We start from the raw sequence: 23,671 nt of genomic DNA, 5'->3' as shown, positions 1-23,671 counted from the left end.
TACAGGGAGTAGTAATCAACATGACTATATACAGGGAGTAGTAATCAACATGGCTATATACAGGGAGTAGTAATCAACATGGCTATATACAGGGAGTATAAAATAACATGACTATATACAGGGAGTAGTAATCAACATGGCTATATACAGGGAGTAGTAATCAACATGACTATATACAGGGAGTAAAAAATAACATGACTATATACAGGGAGTAGAAAATAACATGGCTATATACAGGGAGTAGTAATCAACATGGCTATATACAGGGAGTAGTAATCAACATGGCTATATACAGGGAGTAGTAATCAACATGGCTATATACAGGGAGTAGTAATCAACATAGCTATATACAGGGAGTAGAAAATAACATGGCTATATACAGGGAGTAGTAATCAACATGGCTATATACAGGGAGTAGTAATCAACATGGCTATATACAGGGAGTAGTAATCAACATGGCTATATACAGGGAGTAGTAATCAACATGGCTATATACAGGGAGTAGTAATCAACATGGCTATATACAGGGAGTAGTAATCAACATGGCTATATACAGGGAGTAGTAATCAACATGGCTATATAGAGGGAGTAGTAATCAACATGGCTATATACAGGGAGTAGTAATCAACATGGCTATATACAGGGAGTAGTAATCAACATGGCTATATACAGGGAGTAGTAATCAACATAGCTATATACAGGGAGTAGAAAATAACATGGCTATATACAGGGAGTAGTAATCAACATGGCTATATACAGGGAGTAGTAATCAACATGGCTATATACAGGGAGTAGAAAATAACATGGCTATATACAGGGAGTAGTAATCAACATGGCTATATACAGGGAGTAGTAATCAACATGGCTATATACAGGGAGTAGTAATCAACATGGCTATATACAGGGAGTAGTAATCAACATGACTATATACAGGGAGTAGAAAATAACATGGCTATATACAGGGAGTAGTAATCAACATGACTATATACAGGGAGTAGTAATCAACATGGCTATATACAGGGAGTAGTAATCAACATGGCTATATACAGGGAGTAGTAATCAACATGGCTATATACAGGGAGTAGTAATCAACATGACTATATACAGGGAGTAGAAAATAACATGGCTATATACAGGGAGTAGTAATCAACATGACTATATACAGGGAGTAGTAATCAACATGGCTATATACAGGGAGTAGTAATCAACATGGCTATATACAGGGAGTAGTAATCAACATGGCTATATACAGGGAGTAGTAATCAACATGGCTATATACAGGGAGTAGTAATCAACATGGCTATATAGAGGGAGTAGTAATCAACATGGCTATATACAGGGAGTAGTAATCAACATGGCTATATACAGGGAGTAGTAATCAACATGGCTATATACAGGGAGTAGTAATCAACATAGCTATATACAGGGAGTAGAAAATAACATGGCTATATACAGGGAGTAGTAATCAACATGGCTATATACAGGGAGTAGTAATCAACATGGCTATATACAGGGAGTAGAAAATAACATGGCTATATACAGGGAGTAGTAATCAACATGGCTATATACAGGGAGTAGTAATCAACATGGCTATATACAGGGAGTAGTAATCAACATGGCTATATACAGGGAGTAGTAATCAACATGGCTATATACAGGGAGTAGTAATCAACATGGCTATATACAGGGAGTAGTAATCAACATGGCTATATACAGGGAGTAGTAATCAACATGGCTATATACAGGGAGTAGTAATCAACATGGCTATATACAGGGAGTAGTAATCAACATGACTATATACAGGGAGTAGTAATCAACATGGCTATATACAGGGAGTAAAAAATAACATGACTATATACAGGGAGTAGTAATCAACATGGCTATATACAGGGAGTAGTAATCAACATGACTATATACAGGGAGTAGTAATCAACATGGCTATATACAGGGAGTAGTAATCAACATGGCTATATACAGGGAGTAGTAATCAACATGGCTATATACAGGGAGTAGTAATCAACATGGCTATATACAGGGAGTAGTAATCAACATGGCTATATACAGGGAGTAGTAATCAACATGGCTATATACAGGGAGTAGTAATCAACATGACTATATACAGGGAGTAGTAATCAACATGGCTATATACAGGGAGTAGTAATCAACATGGCTATATACAGGGAGTAGTAATCAACATGGCTATATACAGGGAGTAGTAATCAACATGGCTATATACAGGGAGTAGTAATCAACATGACTATATACAGGGAGTAGTAATCAACATGGCTATATACAGGGAGTAGTAATCAACATGGCTATATACAGGGAGTAGTAATCAACATGGCTATATACAGGGAGTAGTAATCAACATGGCTATATACAGGGAGTAGTAATCAACATGACTATATACAGGGAGTAGTAATCAACATGGCTATATACAGGGAGTAGTAATCAACATGGCTATATACAGGGAGTAGTAATCAACATGGCTATATACAGGGAGTAGTAATCAACATGGCTATATACAGGGAGTAGTAATCAACATGGCTATATACAGGGAGTAGTAATCAACATGGCTATATACAGGGAGTAGTAATCAACATGGCTATATACAGGGAGTAGTAATCAACATGGCTATATACAGGGAGTAGTTGTCACGACTTCCGCCGAAGTTGATGCCTCTCCTTGTTCGGGCGGCGTTCGGCGGTCATCGTCACCGGCTTTCTAGCTGCCACCGATCCATGTTTCTTTGTCCATGTGTTATGTCTTGATTGTTCACACCTGGTTCCCATTTCATTATGATTACTTCCCTATTTAAACCCTCTGATATTCATGAATTTTTGTGCGTTATTGTTTTACTGTTGGTCATGTTCGTTGTATGTATTTCGTTAGTGTTTTAACCCTGCGTGGATTTTGTATATGAAATTTTCCTAGAGTAAAGACATATGTTTTACCGAGTTCGGTGTCCTGCGATTGACTCTATTTCTCATCTCCTATACATGTAGGAAATAACATGGCTATATACAGGGAGTAGGAAATAACATGGCTATATGATTCGATATGCAGGGGTACGAGGAAATTGAGGTAGCTATGTACCTGTACGCAGGTAGTCCGGGTAGCCATTTGATTAGTTATTTTGCAGTCTTGTTTAGAAGTCTTAAGGCTTGGGGATAGAAGCTGTTCAGGGTCCTGTTGGTAGCTATTGCCGTACGGTAGCAGAGAGAACAGCCTGTAGCTTGGGTGGCTGGAGTCTTTGACAGTATTTTGGGCCATCCTCTGACACCGCCTGGTATAGAGAACCTGGATGGCAGGGAGCTCGGCCCCAGTGATGTACTGGGTCGTACACACCTACCCTCTGTAGTGCCTTGCAGTCGGATGAAGAGCAGTTGAAACACCAAACGGTGATGCAGCCAGTCAAGATGTTCTCGATGGTGCAGCTGTAGAACTTTTTGAGGATGAGGGTCCATGCCAAATCTTTTCAGCCTCCGGAGGGGAAGAGGCGTTGTCGTGCCGTCTTTACGACTGTGGTGGTGTGTTTGGACCATGATAGATCCTTAGTGATGTGGATATCGAGGAACTTGAAGCTCTCGACCTGCTCCACTAAAGCCCTGTCGATGTCAATTGGGGCGTGCTCGGCCCTCTGTTTCCTGTAGTCCACGATCAGCTCCTTGGTCTTACTGACACTGAGGGAGAGATTGTTGTCCTGGCAACACACTGCTAAGTCTCTGACCTCCCCCTGCAGGCTGTCTCATTGCCGTCGGTGATCAGACCTGCCACCACCAGGCCTACCACCGTTGTGTCGTCGGCAAACTTTGTGGGTGAACAGGGCCTGAGGGGCCCTGTGATGAGGGTCAGTGTGGCGGATGTGTTGTTGCTTACCCTCACCACCTGGGGTCGGCCCATCAGGAAGTCCAGGATCCAGTTGCAAAGCGAGGTGTTTAGTCCCAGGGTTCTTAGCTTAGTGATGAGCTTCGAGGGAACTATGGTGTTGCACGCTGAGCTGTAGTCAATGAACAGCATTTTTACGTAGGTATTCATTTTGTCTAGGTGGGAAAGGGCAGTCTGGAGGGCAATGGAGTGTGTGTGCGTATGTGTGTGCCACATGTACAGTAATATTCCCAACATAACTCACAACCCTCACAAACATCGGCATTACATTACTTTTTCCTCTTTGCCCCCTGCCTCACCCTCTCTTTTACATTTCTCTGCCTCTCCTCCTCCTCTTCATCTTTTTCCTTTTCCCTCCCTCTCCCTCCGTATATCATTCTCCCTCTCCCTCTCTCGTTATCTCTCCCCCTCTCGTTATCTCTCTCCCTCTCTCGTTATCCCTCTCTCGTTATCTCTCTCCCTCTCTGGTTTGGTATCAGTGGGTGGGGTGCCATTCTCTCTGACAGGGACTGCACTGACGTCAATGACATTCTTCTCATGCCTAGTGCGACATCAGACACCAGTGCACGAGAGACTACTCTGCCGCACAGATGGCAGGCTGCTGCCAAACCCTGGACCGGAGCAGATAGGAACACTGGAGCTGGACTGGAAGTGGGAAAAGGGTAATGCTGTACATACCGCCAGCAGGGACATGTTGCTGTTCTTAACTAATGTATGTTGTCATTGCTTTGGAAATCATAATTATCATAACCATCATCATCATTGTGTTTTGGTTTGATTCCATTATATTTGATGTCCAATCTGTAAGATATAAAACTAGAAGGAAACTCTTCGAGAGACACACCTGGTGGCAGGTAGCCTAGTGGTTAGCGGTGGGCCTAGTAACTGAAAGGTTGTCAGTTTGAATCCCAGAGTCGACAAGGTGAAACATCTGTTTATGTGCCCTTGAGCAAGGCACTTAAACCTCCCAGGGTCGCCATTGATAATGGCAGACCAAGGCCGTGACCCCACTCGCCGAGGCTGTCTCAGGGAGAGATGGGATATGCAAAAAAATTATATTATTACATGGCAATACTTTGTCCCTTATACCATGTTGTTCTTCTATAACTACTATGATAACAACAATGCAATTATCCAGGATGCAGTCTGTCCCTATTAAGTGAAGCACATCAGATCAGAATGAATAAAGTGACAACTGTTTTTACTCCCTCACCACCTAGTCTGGATCACAGCAGGTTGCTTACTACTAGACCAGCACTATCGTCTCTCAGAGCTCAGAGTTCATACACCTACATCACTCCTCATTGGTCTATTCTGCTCATCAGTCTATTCTTAGCCCGCTCTAAAATTAGCCATCTTCAAACACCAACCAATCGATGGAGAGATGTCTGATAAACTAAGTGATAGAGATGGAAGGGATGGGGACAAATGTGGAAGAGACCAGCATAATGTCATGTGGGACTCATGGCAGGGCTCATCTAATGCCCCACTGGCCGCTCTATGTCCCATTTAGACTGTTATAAATCCCCTCCTTATTGTCTGTCTCAACAGGATGGCACTGCCTGGCCAGCACAGACCCCTGCATGAATTACAAGTAGTCAATACACTCAAACAACAAGCTGATGACTCAAGCTTTCTTTTATAGCCCATAATGGATGCACTCTGATCAGTTCTAAATATAGTGCAATGTCATCAATTCATCATACACTGTGTTCTACGCATGTTCCAGGGTAGATAGGAGAGTGTTGTGTGAGAAAATGATGTTTTGAATGTCATGTCACCTTTCACTTGAGCATACTGTATTTGGGTTTGGTATTTCACACATGCATATTGTTTTAACAGGGCTAGCTTGTATTCTAGCTTGGATATGTGTTTGTGAGAGAGGAGGATAGAAAGGAAAAGGGCATGCATAGGAGATCTACAATACCCTGAGTGTGACAAGAGCAGACTATGAGACAGAGTATGGGACCTACTAACAGAGTACGGGGCCTAATACAGGACATACTGACAGAGTATGGGACCTATATGACAGAGTATGGGACCTACTAACAGAGTATGGGACCTACTATCAGAGTATGGGACCTACTAACAGAGTATGGGACCTACTATCAGAGTATAGATCCTACTGACAGAGTATGGGACCTACTACAGGACCTACTAACAGAGTATGGGACCTACTATCAGAGTATAGAACCTACTGACAGAGTATGGGATCTACTACAGGACCTACTAACAGAGTATGGGACCTACTAACAGAGTATGGGACCTACTATCAGAGTATAGAACCTACTGACAGAGTATGGGACCTACTACAGGACCTACTAACAGAGTATGGGACCTACTATCAGAGTATAGAACCTACTGACAGAGTATGGGATCTACTACAGGACCTACTAACAGAGTATGGGACCTACTATCAGAGTATAGAACCTACTGACAGAGTATGGGACCTACTACAGGACCTACTATCAGAGTATGGGACCTACTACCAGAATATGGGACCTACTACAGGACCTACTATCAGAGTATGGGACCTACTACAGGACCTACTATCAGAGCATGGGACCTACTAACAGAGTAGAGGATCTATTGGCAGAGTATGGGACCTACTATCAGAATATGGGACCTACTAACAGAGTATGGGATCTATTGGCAAAGTATGGGACCTACTAACAGAGTATGGGACCTACTGGAAGAGTATGGGACCTACTACAGGACCTACTATCAGAGTATGGGACTTACTGGCAGAGAATGGGACCTACTAACAGAGAACGGGATCCATTGGCAGAGTATGGGACCTACTGGCAGAGTATGGGACCTACTGGCAGAGTATGGGACCTACTGGCAGAGTATGGGACCTACTGGCAGAGTATGGGACCGACTAACAGAGTATGGGATCTATTGGCAGAGTATGGGACCTACTGGCAGAGTATGGGACCTACTGGCAGAGTATGGGACCTACTGGCAGAGTATGGGACCGACTAACAGAGTATGGGATCTATTGGCAGAGTATGGGACGTACTGACAGAGCATGGGACCTACTATCAGAGTATGGGACCTACTATGGGACCTACAAACAGAGTATGGGTCCTACTACCAGAGTATGGGACTTACTACGGGACCTACTAAGAGAGAATGGGTCCTACTACAGGACCTACTACCAGAGTATGGGACCTACTACAGGACCTACTACCAGAGTATGGGACCTACTACAGGACCTACTCACAGAGCATGGGACCTACTACAGGACCTACTACCAGAGTATGGGACCTACTACAGGACCTACTCACAGAGCATGGGATCTACTATCAGAGTATGGGACCTATTGAGAGAGTATGGGATCTACTGACAGAGTATTGGACCTACTAACAGAGTATGGGACCTGCAAACAGAGTATGGGATCTATTGGAAGAGTATGGGACCTACTAACAGAGTATGGGATCTATTGGCAAAGTATGGAACCTACTACATGACCTACTAACAGAGTATGGGACCTACTACCAGAGAATGGGACATACTACACGACCTACTACCAGAGTATGGGACCTACTATCAGAGTATGGGACCTACTACAGGACCTACTAACAGAGTATGGGGCCTACTACAGGACCTACTACCAGAGTATGGGACCTACTACAGGACCTACTAACAGAGTATGGAACCTACTATCAGAGTATGGGACCTACTAACAGAGCATGGGACCTACTACAGGAACTACTGGCAGAGTATGGGACCTACTGGCAGAGTATGGGACCTACTACTGGACCTACTATCAGAGTATGGGACCTACTGGTAAAGTATGGGACCTACTATCAGAGTATGGGACCTACTGGTAAAGTATGGGACATACTAACAGAGTATGGGACCTACTACAGGAACTACTGTCAGAGTATGGGACCTTCTAACAGAGCATGTGACCTACTATCAGAGTATGGGACCTATTGACAGAGTATGGGAACTACTGACAGAGTATGGGACCTGCTAACAGAGTATGGGATCTATTGGCAGAGTATGGGACCTACTGGCAGAGTATGGGACTGGCAATCAGAGTATGGGACCTACTGGCAAAGTATGGGACCTACTATCAGAGTATGGGACCTACTGGCAAAGTATGGGACCTACTATCAGAGTATGGGACATACTACAGGACCTACTAACAGAGCATGGAACCTACTATAAGAGAATGGGACCTACTACAGGACCTACTATCAGAGTATGGGACCTACTACAGGACCTACTACCAGAGTTTGGGACTTATTACAGGACCTACTAACAGGAATTTAGTAGGTCCCATATACTTCTGGCCCCTCTTTGGACACTGTGTTAACTAACCTTCAGACGAGCTTCAATGCCATACAACTCTCCTTCCGTGGCCTCCAACTGCTCTTAAATGCAAGTAAAACTAAATGCATGCTATTCAATCGATCACTGCTCGCACCTGCCCACCCGTCCAGCATCACTACTCTGGACGGCTCTGACTTAGAATACATGGACAACTACAAATACCTAGGTGTCTGGTTAGACTGTAAACTCTCCTTCCAGACTCACATTAAGCATCTCCAATCCAAAATTAAATCAAGAATCGGCTTCCTATATCGCAACAAAGCATCCTTCACTCATGCTGCCAAACATACCCTCGTAAAACTGACCATCCTACCGATCCTCTACTTTGGCAATGTCATCAATAAAATAGCCTCCAACACTCTACTCAACAAATTGGATGCAGTCTATCACAGTGCCATCCGTTTTGTCACCAAAGCCCCATACACTACCCACCACTGCGACCTGTACGCTCTCGTTGGTTGGCCCTCACTTCATACTCGTCGCCAAACCCACTGGCTACAGGTTATCTACAAGTCTCTGGTAGGTAAAGCCCCGCCTTATCTCAGCTCACTGGTCACCATAGCAGCACCCACCCGTAGCATGCGCTCCAGCAGGTATATCTCACTTGTCACCCCCAAAGCCAATTCCTCCTTTGGTCGCCTTTCCTTCCAGTTCTCTGCTGCCAATGACTGGAACGAACTGCAAAAATCTCTGAAGCTGGAGACCCATATCTCTCTCACTAGCTTTAAGCACCAGCTGTCACAGCATCTCACAGATCACTGCACCTGTACATAGCCCATCTTTAAACAGCCCATCTATCTACCTCATCCCCTTACTGTATTTATTTTATTTATCTTGCTCCTTTGCACCCCAGTACCTCTACTTGCACATTCATCTTCTGCACATCTACCATTCTAGTGTTTAATTGCTATATTGTAATTACTTCGCCACCATGGCCTATTTATTTCCTTATCTCCCTTATCTTACCTCATTTGCACTCACTGTATATAGACTTCTTTTTTTCTACTGTATTATTGACTGTATGTTTTGTTTATTCCATGTGTAACTCTGTGTTGTTGTATGTGTCGAATTGCTATGCTTTATCTTGGCCAGGTCGCAGTTGCAAATGAGAACTTGTTCTCAACTAGCCTACCTGGTTAAATAAAGGTGAAATATATATATATATATATATATTAAATAAAGTATATTGTTTGTGAATTCCCGGTCCCTTTCATGGTGTGTTTGTTAGACACACTGATTTAGATGTCTGACCTCCTATCACTGTATACCCAGGTCACTGCTACAGTGGGTCGTGAAAGGTGAGGTGTCACACTGTCCGGCTAAGCACACCCACAGACGTACAGCAGCAACCTGATGCTAGCAGGATCCCATAGGGCTGTGAGGAATGTAGCGACATGATGCTAGCAGGATCCCATAGGGCTGTGTGGAATGTAGCGACATGATGATAGCAGGATCCCATAGGGCTGTGTGGAATGTAGGGACTGGCTATGAGCTATCAGTCAGGGGATGGAGCATGGCGCCTGACAGCATATGGGCACAGAAGCCTTTACACACAAGGCTGAGTGACAGACTGAGAGACTGAGAGACCGAGAGACAGACAGACAGACAGACAGACAGACAGACAGACAGACAGACAGACAGACAGACAGACAGACAGACAGACAGACAGACAGACAGACAGACAGACAGACAGACCACAAGTCCTGCTGGTCGTACTGTACCAGGGTTGCTAACCACTGTCCTGCAGCCTATATGGTTTTTGCTTCCCGTTGTGCTATACTGTACCTAGAGGCGTATCTCTTCTAAACATGGACGGCTTTTATCCAGTGTCCTATTGTTTGGCTCCCCCTAAAGGATGTCTGTGTCATCATCCTCTGTCTCTGGTCTGACAGTTCCCATCCCCCCATCTGTCATATCAGAATGCCATGACACCATCATCAAGGCCTCTTGCCTTTTCCACAGCTGATAGAATGGACAATATTGCTGTAGAACGGTAGAGCATTTTCTCTCCCTCCTTTCAATTGTATCAACATATTCATACAGTACACACACACACACACACACACACACACACACACACACACACACACACACACACACACACACACACACACACACACACACACACACACACACACACACACACACACACACACACACACACACACACACCGCACACACACACACACACCACACTTAAAGACTATCAGCGTACCTGTGAAGGTGGTCTTGGTGATGGGTGGTGGATTACACATGGGTGATCTCCTGATGTGGGGAGAAACAAAACACACATTGATACATCTCCTCCCAAAACAACACTACTGCACTACCTCCTATCTCTCCCCTATCGAACTCCTCCTATCTATCTTCCCCCTCTCTTTCTCCTCCTCTTTGTCTCACTAACAGAGGTCAATATACTGCACTGTTCCCTGTTCAGCTGAATCAGTCCTCATTCATCACAGATCTCACGTTGAACAAGAGCAATATGGCAGGGGGTGCACCTTTACTGAGTGTTGTTGTAGTCCCAGGCAAGAACAGTAGGGGGAGAACTACAGCAAAGGAGTGACATTCACGTCTTCTCCACCACATTGTGTAAAATGCAGCAGCAGCAAGTGCCTGGCGGAATAACGCGCAGACCAAAGAGAGATGGCATGGGGAATACTGAAGCCATTTTTAACAAAACACCATAGCAGGAGACTTCATTTGGAGATATCATCATATAATTACATATATAGTCCCAAAAAAGAAAAACAACACTAATATTTGGCAATAAATTGGTTATTTGATTGCCTTGCTCTAGACTACTACACAGCAGTAAATACAGATTCATTGTGTACACAGTGTATGCTTCTGAGGACTTACTTGTTGGACGCTCTGTCTTGTGAACAATTGCTTAATGCAGCAAAATGATTCCGTACAGTTCTTAGACTGGCCAGAACCTGAAGGAGATCAGGACAGATTAACATTAAAGCCCTCAAAATAATCTCACACGTTTGAACAGTGATCGAACAATGGGCCTGTGTCTATTGCACAATATCATGATAACATACTCTACTGTGGTTTCCCCAAGGAATTAGGCAGCAAAACAACACAATACAACTTGTTTATTAGCATGTGTGCCATTGCTCACCTGTGCAAATGGTGTTACAATCATATCGTCGCCATGACTGCAAAAAGAGACCAAGATAAAGAGAGGTTACATTTTATTTTTTGACACACCTGGACACACTTTTATACACAGATCTAAACATGACCTTCAAATTTCCACCCGCTCGGTGACAAAGAGGAAATGACTCCAGCCATGTTATGGCAGTACGTGTAACATGGATATATGGCAAGTCTACTAGGCTATATTATGGATATATCTATAAACATATCTGCTTCTTCATTGACTCTATGCACTTTAACTTTTTACCACAAGCCAGGAACGTGCCAATAGAGTGGACCACCCGGTTCTCTGAAAAACCTGCCTATGACTCGCACGGCAGCTCCTAAACTCTGACACTGGTCACAATGACCGCAAGAAAACTCTTTCCTCCTCTCCTTCTAAATTACTGTCTCCCTGGTGATTCCTGTGGGTGTAAAACAGTGTGCAATCCCCCCAACCCCTCCTCACTTTATCCCCCAATCCCCACCCACTTCCTGTGCTGCCACAAGTCTGAGGGCACAAAGTAAGGGGGGTGGCATCATGCCCTGTCATCCTAGGAGACTAGGGTGGAATGTGCCACAAACACTGCCCTCTGAACTTAGAGAAAGAGGGAGGGCGGGAATAGGAGGAAGAAATAGACATGAAGAAAAATCACCTGCTCCAAGGTTGTGATACTATTGTATCACTGGCATTTCATTAGTAGCAGTAGTAGTTATGGTTATAGAAGTAAACTAGTAAACTATTACAGAGGCAATCTCAATCCTCTATTTCTCCATAACATTCTTCTATATCATCCCTTTTCAGTAAAGGGGAAAATACTTTTACAGAGCTTGAAAAAGAGGACAAGCGAAAGAGATAGAGGGAGTGAGATAGAGAGATGTTTCACATGTCAATAAAGCCCCTTAAATTGAATTGAGAGAGAGCGTGAGAGAGAGAGAACGAGTGGGGAGGGAGGGAGAGAGAGATTAGGCTAGAGGTTGCATTCCAGCTTCCCTCTCCTCCTGTCTTCCCTCCCCCCAGCCCCTAACACTGGTTTGTGTTAGCTAGTACCCAGCAGGATTTTTTTTTTTTAATCTGCAGACAGAACTGTTTACATAGAGGCACCAAAGAAATTTCAATAAGATTCTGTCAGTAAATTATTTCCTTAGAGACATCTATGTTCCCTATGTTTATTTCCCTAGAAAACCAAGTCATTTAGTCCAATATACTGTGTTTGGGATTCATGTCAGTGTTAGATAGCAAAGACATCGGTTTCTAATTTTACTGTACATCAATCATAAGCCCCAGAGTAACAGTTGGCCCTCAGAGTAACAGTTGGCCTCCAGAGTAACATTTGGCCCTCAGGGTAACAATTGGCCCCCAGGGTAACAGTTGGCCCCCAGGGTAACAGTTGGCCCCCAGGGTAACAGTTGGCCCTCAGAGTAACAGTTGGCCTCCAGAGTAACATTTGGCCCCCAGGGTAACAGTTGGCCCCCAGGGTAACAGTTGGCCCCCAGAGTAACAGTTGGCCCCCAGGGTAACAGTTGGCCCCCAGGGTAACAGTTGGCCCCCAGAGTAACAGTTGGCCCCCAGGGTAACAGTAGGCCCCCAGGGTAACAGTTGGCCCCCAGAGTAACAGTTGGCCCCCAGGGTAACAGTAGGCCCCCAGGGTAACAGCTGGACCTCCAGGGTAACAGTTGGCCCCCAGAGTAACAGTTGGCCCCCAGGGTAACAGTTGGCCCCCAGAGTAACAGTTGGCCCCCAGGGTAACAGTTGGCCCCCAGGGTAACAGTAGGCCCCCAGGGTAACAGCTGGACCTCCAGGGTAACAGTTAAATAACCCCTGTGAAAACACTCCATCTCTTCAGTGTGAGAAATAGTAATGCATGTGTAGAAAGATAATGTGTGTGTGTGGATGGGGGGCGGCAATAGGTGAGCTATGATCGACTGAAATAGAACGAGAGAGAGTGTGAGACTGAGTGTGAACAGAGAGGCAGCTGGAGAAAGGAACACTCACATGTCACTGGCGATGGAGGAGTTTCTGGACATGGACTTGGGTGACAGGTCATAGTCCGAGTCGGAGCGGTAGAGGAAGGACTCTCTCCGCTGACTGTGGACAAAGTTGCCCTGCAGTATGAGCCCAGACCCCGGGCTGGCCATGGGGTCCAGTGGGCTGCGCCCCGACGATGTGCCGTTGTCCACATCGAAACTGTCACACAACAACCAGAGAGAGAGAAGAAACATTAGACATAATCATTAACCAGTGTGGCTGTTTGGCTTTTTGTTAATTTGTACTTTAAAGAACACTGGGCAGGTTGTTTAGGATTCTAAACATTCTCTCAAGTATCCAAAAGCCTTTATGTGGCAACTGTATCTCAGGCCAGTACTGCAGCTGTATTGGTGAGTAACACAGCTCTGATAAAGACAATGACTCATTGGGTCACCGCCACCACCTGGGACAATGACGCAATCCCCCTGTGATGTCACTGCTCCTTAGTGTCCCCCCAGATGATCCTCACCCCAGGGATTACACCTGTCACCCAGGGTTACGTGACCTGTTACCTGGGTAACAAGGCCTGGCTCTACTGTAATCCTCCAGTTGAAGTGATTCCCCCCATGTAGTACCATTCACATCCTCATCATCGTAATCACCACTGTCAGCTATGTGATGAGAAAAGCTGTGGTGATAACGTGTGTGCTTCCGTGCATGCGGCGTGCTTGTGTGTGTGGTGAAGGGAACAGTGTGAGCAGAGTGGACTGGGTCAGCTGATTCTGTGCTCATCACTGTGTATATTGATGACATGTTGTGGTGGCTATGGATGGGTCCAGCACATTATGCACTCTGTCTGCCCTGCACAGCATATTCCCTCTATCACCTGGATGAAGAGCATCTCCCTGGAACTTTAGATTGAAATCCAATGGCAGATTCTGGCCTTTGATCGAATATTCCTATTGATTGAAATACATTACATCAATAATGGCCACTGATTCAATCTGTGTTTAACTGTAAGATTCCCTAATAGAACCATGTGATTCCACAAAGATTTAACATGACATGAGATTCAGCAAGCTTATTAAAATGCAACTAACAAAAAAGGACTGTAATCAAGTTACATATTCAAATATAGTGCTGATGGCGATTCCACTGTGGTGTATGATTTAAGTCTTTTCTCCCATCTTCCTGCGCCTTTCATAATACCAGGGTCATTCAGACACACAGGCATTCACAATTACAAAGTATAGTAGAGTGGAGGCTGCTGAGGGGAGGACAGCTCATAATGTCTGGAGCTGTGTAAATGGACTGGGGTCAAATACATGGTAACCATGTGCTTGATGTATTAGATAGCATTCCACTCATTCCTCTCCAGCCATTAACACGAGCCCGTCCCCCCCAATTGAGGTGCCACCAACCTTCTGTGTATCAGGGCCTGCTGCCTACACTCTGTTCCCCCTGGGTAGGGTTGCACAGAGAGGCTATATCACTGAAAACTTTTGAAGTTTACTAGTAAACTACCTGCATTTTGGTAACTTTCAAGGAATAAATAAAATGTTATCAGGTGACATGAGGTCCCTGCTCTAGAAACTCATGGACAATATGGACACAGATATAAAAAATTTATACACTTTAAAAAAGTTATTCAATTATAAATTACCAAAGTTTCCATAGATTGCGACAGATTACAGATGATTCCGGTAATTTTGGTATATTACCGGTAGCTTTGCGACCCTACCCCTAGGTCATATCACTACACCAGGCCAGGGTTCAGCCTGAAACACACCCACACGAGCACCCACACACACCCACACATTACACACACATTATAGATGCCACCACTTAACACTGCCCTCCACAGCCAGAACACCAGCATGTCTATCTCTCGCACACAGAATTATATTCTGGCGTTACCATTTGCTGTCACAGAGGACATACCAAGACTTAACCAATGATGCTCATTGCAGGTCAAAACTTTGCTTTTTTAGAAGTGCTTACTCAATCCAGCACCTGGGAAGCATTTTAGGATGTGCTCCGCTAAAGAACACAGGACATTCCATAAATGTTTTCATGGGTAGTCATGTGGCTATAAGTCTGTGATGCCCTCAGCCCAGTGTCCACCCAGAGGACAGAGCAGGGAGGGCCCGAGAAGCTGAGAGGCAGGGTCTAGGAGGCAGAGAGGCCTTAAAGGAAAACTCTACCCAAAAACTATCTTTCGGTATTAGTTTCATTCGTCCATTGTTGATATAGTCCAAATGTTTTGCATATCAGCAATCACGTTCTCAAGATATATAACTTTCAAAATACAGAAATACAGCCGGTATGATGCACGGCGGAGAGGATGGTCCATTCATTTTCAATGAAGCCTGGGGGGGGGGGGGGGGGGATTCAAGTTTCAAGTTTTAACGTCACATGGACAAGTACAGTGAAATGCCTTTCTTGCAAGCTCTAAACTCAACAATGCAGTAATCAATAACATTGTATGAACGTAGTCTGCGTGGTGAAACGTAAACAGTATGTCCAACAGCCGGACCAGCTAACTTTCCCACTCTAGCTAGCCAGCTGACACTAGCAGTCACGTTTAACAATACAAATCTTTGTTTTCTAATCTATTTTTGTATTAAACATTATTATTATTTCATTTTTATAAGATGTTTTAAAATATTTGATAAACAATACACATAAAAACACAAACATTACTACATCACCCCTACCCAGACCCACTAGTCCCCCACTCTTATCTCCGGCGCCCGCATCACTTTCTGTCACGTTCTCAAACTGTACTATTTTGTTTCTCTCCGTCGCCCACACTCTTTCAATTATTAGATAATAAAGCATTTTCCATTGCGTGAACGATGGAGGATTGGCTGATTTCCAGTTTGAGTATACGCTTTTTTTAAAGATAATTGATGAGAAGAGTATTGTCCAACCCATCAGTTATCTCACTACACCCTCAAGAGGCTGAGAGACAGGGTCTGGGAGGCAGAGCCTGAGAGGCAGGGCCTGGGAGACAGAGGGGATGAGGGGCCCGGGAGGCAGAGCCTGAGAGGCAGGGCCTGGGAGACAGAGGGGATGAGGGGCCCGGAGGCAGAGCCTGAGAGGCAGGACCTGGGAGACAGAGAGGCTAAGAGGCAGGGCCTACGAGACAGAGACAGAGAGGCAAGGCCTGGGAAGCAGAGCCTGAGAGGCAGAGCGGCTGAGAGGCATAGCTAGGGCTGTTGTGGTGACCATATTACTGCCACACCGGCAGTCACTAGTCATGAAGGCAGTCAAATTCCATGTGACCGTTTAGTCATGGAAATTAGGCTTCTCCAAGCTCTGATGCTAGCCTACCAAACTTGCTAACTGCCTGGTACTCATCACTCTATTGTCCCTCGAATCATGCTGACATCTATGCAAATATTACAGATAGAAGGAGGTTAGTTACAAGTATATTTGTTAATATGGCTTGTTCTAAAAAAAGAAAAGTTGACTCTGAAAACCATATATTCATTCAGACGAGTGGACGGAACAGTATTTACTCATTCTCTCCGCAACTAGCACAAAACCAATGTGTCTGATATGCAGTGAGTCCATAGCTCTCGTGAAAAGTGCCAATCTTAAGTGCCATTATGACACCAGGCATAGTACATTGGATCAGAAGTATCCCCTGAACATGGAGGTGAGAACAAACAAGATTAACCAACTCAGATCCCAGCATGAGAGGTCCACCAAAGTCCTTGTCAATTCACTAACAACCCAACAACATGCAATGGAGTGTTCACTGAGGATAGATTGGGTTTTGGGAAAACACCAAAACATTTTCAGACGCTGAGATGGTAAAAGAATGCATGTGTGAAGTTGCTGACACCTTGCTTGAAGGTAAACTAAAAGATGAGCTCATGGAAAAGATCCCACTGTCAGATTCCACAGCAATGAGGACAACTGAAATATTAGCTGAAGATTTAACTTCACAACTTGATGAGGCCATTCAGAATGCACCTGTCAGGGCTTTCAGAAGGATCGGACCAATACGCAGCATGTTCGTAGTTCCACATCTTTTATTCAATCGTGAAACGAATGCAATATACAATAAACTTGAAATACAAAACAAGAAAGCCGTTAACAACCCACGGCATACAAATGGAAAACCCCCTACATAAATATGATTTCCAATCAGAGGCAACAAGAAGCAGCTGCCTCCAATTGGAGATCAACCCCAAACAAAACCCGACATAGAAATAGAAACCCTAGAACCCAAAGCAACCCAGACAACCAACCAAACACCCCCTGCCACGCCCTGACCCATCTACTATAGAAAAATGACTTCTTACAATGGTCAGGACGTGACAGTAACCCCCCCCACAAAGGTGCAGACCCCGACTGCACACAACCCCCCCCAACACAACAACCACAAAAACACAAGGGGAAGGTAGGGAGGGCGACAAAAGTCTATGGCGGCTCATGTGCTCCACCCAGAACCTTCCTCTTCTCCCGATCCTCCAGAAACGGAGGTGGCTCTGGCGCAGGGCGTAACCTCCATTCCGCCCGCAGATCCCTCCGCTTCTGTAACATAGGCCGGTGGATCATTATTGGAGGAATCGGACTGTAGATCCTTACTGGAATCACTGTGCTGTAGACCACTGCTGGAGGTTCCAACCTCCAAGCCGCCGCTGGAGGATCTGGGCTGAAGGCCCTGGGCCGCAGACCGCCGCTGAAGGCCCTGGGCCGCAGACCGCCGCTGAAGGTCCTGGGCCGCAGACCACCGCTGAAGGCTCCGGGCTGATGAGCGTCGCTGGAGGCTGCGGGCTGGGGAGCGTCGCTGGAGGCTCCTGACTGGGGAGACGCACTAAGGGCCGAGTGCTCACAGCAGGCACCGGCCGTACCGGGTTATGGATGCATACTGAACGTGGCGCAGGAACCGGTCTCACCGGACTGGGGAGACGCACTGGGGACCGAGTGCTCAAAGCAGGCACCGGCCGTACTGGGTTATGGATACGTACTGAAGACTTGATGCGTGGTACTGGCTTAGGTGGCGCCAGACTGGTAACACGCACCTCAGGACTTGTGCAGGGAGCAGGAACAGGACACTCCGGACTGGGTATGCGCACTGGAGGTCTGATGCGTGGAACTGGCTTAGGTGGCGCCAGACTGGCAACACGCACCTCAAGACGAGTGCAGGGAGCAGGAACAGGACGTACCGGGCTATGTAGGCGAACTGGAGACCTGGCATGCTGAGCAGGCCTACTCCTTCCGGGTTCAATGACCATCTTTGCCCTACACCGGCGAGGAGCTTGCACCGACCGCACCGGGCTGTGAGTGCGTATGGGCGATATAGTGCGCACCACACTAACTCATCGCTCGCTCCTCAGCACGCCCGCTCCGCCCTGCTCTTTCAGCCAGTACTTCTCTTCGGATTCTCGCACTTGACTCCTTGACTGGCTTCTGTCTGCTCCACTGCTCTCTCCGATAGGCACGGGAAGTTAGATTAGGGCTCCCCCTGATGTCGACAAACTCCCCTTATGCCACCACCCAAAAAACATAATTATGGGGCTGCCTCTCCACCTTGATTATTGGTGGATATAGCGCTTCGTAGTATCGTCGCTCCCTCTTGGCTTCCTCTAATTCCTCCTTCGGGCGACTATACTCCCCAGCCTGGCTCCAGGGTCCTTTTCCATCTAATATTTCCTCCCAAGTCCACGACTCCAAGTACTTTTTCTCACGCTGCTTGGTCCTTTTATGGTGGGTAGTTCTGTCACAGGGGTCGTTGAATGGAGACCAAGATGCAGCGTGGATAGTGCTCATTCTTAATTCTTTAATGAAGACACTTTAACAAAAAAATAAAAAAAAACGACCAACAACAGTCCCGTCAGGTACAGTTAGACTAAACGGAAACAACTACCCACGGCATACAAATGGAAAACCCCCTACATAAATATGATCTCCAATCAGAGGTAACAATTGGAGATCAACCCCAAACAAAAAAGAGGACCACCCTGACCTGACATCATATCACCGCATCATCATCCATCAATCTGTCCTGTGTACCAGTTTGGAAAAACAGAATTCTGAGGTCATGACAACGATGATGAAACTGATCAACCTTTTGAGAGCAACATCATCCCTACAACACCGCCTGCTACGAGGCATTCTGACAGAGGCCAATACCAGTTTTGATGACTTACTACTGCACAGCAACGTCAGATGGTTCAGCAAAGGCAGGGTTTTGGAACGCTTTTGGGCCATTCAGGAGGTCATCAAAGCTTTCTTATCAGAGCAAAAGGGTGACAAGGCAACTTGGTTTTCTGAGTTTTTGGAAGATGAGGAGAAGATGGAAACAGTTGCGTTTTTGACAGACATTACATCACACCTTAATAAACTGAATGTTAAGCTACAGGGATGGGACAACACAGTGTGTGATATGATAAGAGCAGTCCAGGCTTTCCAGAAGAAATTGGAGCTTTTCAAGAATGCTCTCCAGGGAGAACTTGTCCACTTCCCCAATCTTTTGGTGCAAACGCAGGGAGACAAAGATGTTCCCAACCATATTGATTTCCTACAGAACCCCTTCTTGGTCACAAATGTGACAAAGTTGTCAGAAGAAGCAAAACAGATCTTCAGATGGGTAGATGTTGCATCACTGCAAATGGAGTTGATTAACTGGTGCTGCCTATCTTGGCTAGGACGCTCTTGAAAAAGAGATTTTAAATCTCAATGAGCCCTTCCTGGTTAAATAAAGGTTTAATAATAATTTAATTAAGCTGCAAGAAAATGTGTCTTTGAAGGACCAGGCTGGGGATTGTGACCCTGTCACTTTCTGGGGAAAGACGGTGCCTGCAGCTGATGTCCCTGTTCTCAGGAGACTGGCACCGTACATCCCGACCATGTTTGGCTCCACATACAGCTGTGAATCAGCCTTCTCCACAATGAACTTTATTACAAACAAACACCGCACCAGGCCCACCAATGAACACCTGCACCAGTGTCTCAGAGTGGCTCTCACACCACTTGTGCCAAAGTTCAAAGCATTTGCAGGATACAGAAAGTGTAATTTCTCTCATTAATGCAGGGCAAGGCCCACAGTGACTTGTACATGAATCTTGCATGGCCCACAGTGACTTATACATGAATCTTGCATGGCCCACAGTGACTTATACATGAATATTGCATGGCCCACAGTGACTCAACATGAATATTGCATTGCCCACAGTGACTCAACATGAATATTGCATGGCCCACAGTGACTCAACATGAATATTGCATGGCCCACAGTGACTCAACATTAATATTGCATGGCCCAGTGACTCAACATGAATACTGCATGGCCCACAGTGATGTTCTGTGCATTCAGATGAATATTTTGGTTAAACTTTTTTGCTCTCCAGAAAACATACACTTTATTTTATAAAAATAAATCCTAATAATTCAAGGACCATGTACAATGGTTCACAGTACACTTTCTGCATAGATAATTATGCAACCACTTCTGTTGCACATGTTTGCATTCGAAATAAGTTAATTAATTAATTCAAATTGTAGTCTCATTGAATGTACATTTTATATAACAACATGTTTCCTAAGTGGTAGACGACTATGTTTGTTACTACGCAGTACCACAGCACCGATAAAGGATGATATGCATCCGGAAGACAGGAGATGCTAAATGTGTTTATGTTCATTAACGCTCAATTACCATGAGACCGACAGTTATTTGCATGACAATCACTGGCTGACGAAATTTCGTGACCGCCAATGCCCTAGGCATGGCCTGGGAGCCAGAAAGATAGAGAGATAGAGAGGCAGGGCCTGGGAGAAAGCCCGGGAAACAGAGAGGCTGAGAGGCAGGGCCCGGGAGCCAGAGAGAGAGAGAGAGGCAGGGCCTGGGAGACAGAGACAGAGAGAGAGAGAGAGAGAGAGAGAGAGAGAGAGAGAGAGAGGGCCTGGGAGCCAGAGAGAGAGAGAGAGAGAGAGAGGGCCTGGGAGCCAGAGAGAGAGAGAGAGTCAGGGCCTCGGAGACAGAGAGGCAGAGAAGCAGAGAGGCAGGGCCTAGGAGACAGAGAGGCAGAGAAGCAGAGAGGCAGGGCCTAGAAGACAGTGAGGCAGAGAGGCATGGCCTAGGAGACGGAGAGGCAGAGAGGCAGGTCCGGGAGACAGAGAGGCAGAGAAGCAGAGGCGAAGAGGCAGGGCCTAGGAGACAGAGAGGCAGAGAGGCGGGGAGGCAAGGCCTAGGAGACAGAGAGGCAGAGAGGCAGGTTCTAGGAGGCAGAGAGACAGAGAGGCTGAGAGGCTGAGAGGCAGGGTCTGAGAAGCAGAGATACAGAGAGGCCTTAGAGGTAATGAGACAGCGATACCTTAGAGGCAGGGCCTGTGAGGCTGAAAGGCAGGGTCTGGGAGGCAGAGAGCCACGTAGGGTCTATCTGCTCTGACCTTTGAATGGAAAATGTGCAAGTTTGGACTGGTGCCTAATTATAGAGTAAATGGAACACATATTGTCCTCATTATGCTGTACCCAGCTTCCTTTCTTCTTTCTCTCTTTCTGTCCTGTTTGTCTCTCTCTGGCCGCTCTCTGCACTCTATTTCTCTCTGCACCCTCTCTCTCCCCTCTCTGTCCTTCTGTCTCTATGTCATAGTTGGTAAAGCAGCGCTGAACCCTCCCCAGTTGCTATCACAATAAGTTACTGATAAATGACGTGTTCCCCACACTTACGCCCTAGCAGCACGTTGAATAAGGGTGGCAGGTAGCCTAGCAGTTATAGCACTGGGACAGTAACCAAAATGTTGCTTGTTCGAATCTCTGAGCCGGCAAGGTGGAAAAATCTGTTCTGCCCTTGAGCAAGGCAGTTAACCCCCACAACAGCTGCTGCCAGGGTGCCGATGACGCCGATTATGCCAGCTCCCCGCACCTCTCTGATTCAGAGGGGTTGGGTTAAATGCGGAAGACACATTTCTGTTGAATGCATTCAGTTGTGCAACTGACTAGGTATCCTCCTTTCCCTTCTCTTTCCAATTATAAACCTGGACTCAGATACACAACACACACTGTTCTCATTAAGAGTTAGTCTCTCTGTATTGTATATGTGTGTCTCGTGAGTCAGTTATTATCCTGATGTCACACACTGCACCACGACGCATAACTGATAATAATACAGGTGACAACCAGGATACAGTATGTACATGTGACATATATATAAATGAATGGGAGAACACTGAATGCAAAATAGCAACCAAGAGGGCAAGAGTAAAAAAGGCGCTGATTAAACAGATTACATTACTTTTGGCCAAGAGATCACTGGAATAAGTGTAAAGTGTGTAATACAGTGTGATATTATTCATCTACAATGTATTTTCTTAACCCTGGGCAACATGGGCCTGGGAGGCTCACAGGGATATTGGTATCCACTGTACTCCACCAATTCATTTTTCAACTTCAACTCTACTATTCCCCCAAAAGTTTTTTGTTGTTGACATAAATGCATTGTAATTTAAGCTTTAAAACTGCAAAGTTTTCTCTCTGTGTCATGGCAAAATTGCACGATATTAGCTTTTAAGGTGCAACAATAGAAAATATCTCTGCCCTATAACAAAATGTGTAGAACCGCAGGAAATTAGCTTGAAAACTTGAAAATGTTCTCTCTAATGCCTAGAGGGAGGCCTTTTAAATGTTATTTTCCCAGGCCAGAGACTTGGTTTGTCCAGCCATCCACCGCAGGTGTTATAGTAAAACTACTTTTAGGCAATTTTCTTCACACTCAAGTTGTGTTCTGATTATGAGGGGTCCCCAGTCCCAAAAGGGGTCCCCCAGTCCCAAAAGGGGTCCCCAGTCCCAAAAGGTTTGAGAACCCCTGCTGTAGTTAGGCTATAAACCCAGTCAACTGACTTGCCATAGGGCATCTCTGAGTCACAGGTGACGGTTATTAATACACATCTCCATGGCAGGGTCATCAGAACAGTAACCACAACAGAAGGGGGTATTGACTAGATGGTATACGGCTTAAGTCAGAATTTACTTTTCGTAGCAGGTTAGGAGAACTTATGCACCAGGTTGGGAGAATTAACATAGCAGGTTAGGAGAAATAGTTTAAGGTTAGGAAAAGGGTTAGGATAAAGATAAGCTTAAATGCCAAAATTTCAACTTTTGACATCAATTTGACATAAACTGTATCCCTTTAGACAGCAGAGGGGCTTGGTCTAGATGGCTATTAGGGAGGCCAGAGATGAGTGTCTTTGGTAAATAATCAACTGTGTAGAAAGGAGAGGAGACGGTAAGGAGAGACACTGTGGTGCTGACAGTGTGTGTCTTGCCCTTGGCCACAACTAAACATGTCAGATAAACAACTAAAC

General features: G+C 45.5%; 1 protein-coding gene across 2 annotated transcripts in view; it reads right to left on the bottom strand.

Moving 5' to 3' along the window:
* Positions 1-23,671, bottom strand: part of LOC106585720 (3',5'-cyclic-AMP phosphodiesterase 4D) — a 60,541-nt gene that overhangs the window by 21,573 nt on the left and 15,297 nt on the right. For both annotated transcript variants that reach the window (XM_014172261.3, XM_014172263.3), the window contains exons 2-5: positions 13,376-13,567; positions 11,363-11,399; positions 11,095-11,171; positions 10,448-10,497 (exon numbers count right to left, since the gene is read on the bottom strand). In XM_014172261.3, coding sequence (XP_014027736.1) covers positions 10,448-10,497; positions 11,095-11,171; positions 11,363-11,399; positions 13,376-13,567 — 356 coding nt within the window. The remainder of the gene's footprint in view (positions 1-10,447; positions 10,498-11,094; positions 11,172-11,362; positions 11,400-13,375; positions 13,568-23,671) is intronic.

This window comes from Salmo salar, chromosome 24 (genome assembly GCF_965601325.2).
Source record: "Salmo salar chromosome 24, fSalSal1, whole genome shotgun sequence".
NCBI lineage: Eukaryota > Metazoa > Chordata > Actinopteri > Salmoniformes > Salmonidae > Salmo > Salmo salar.
The sequence above is the reverse complement of the archived record's forward strand: the minus strand, read 5'-3'. Positions and strand labels throughout refer to the sequence as shown.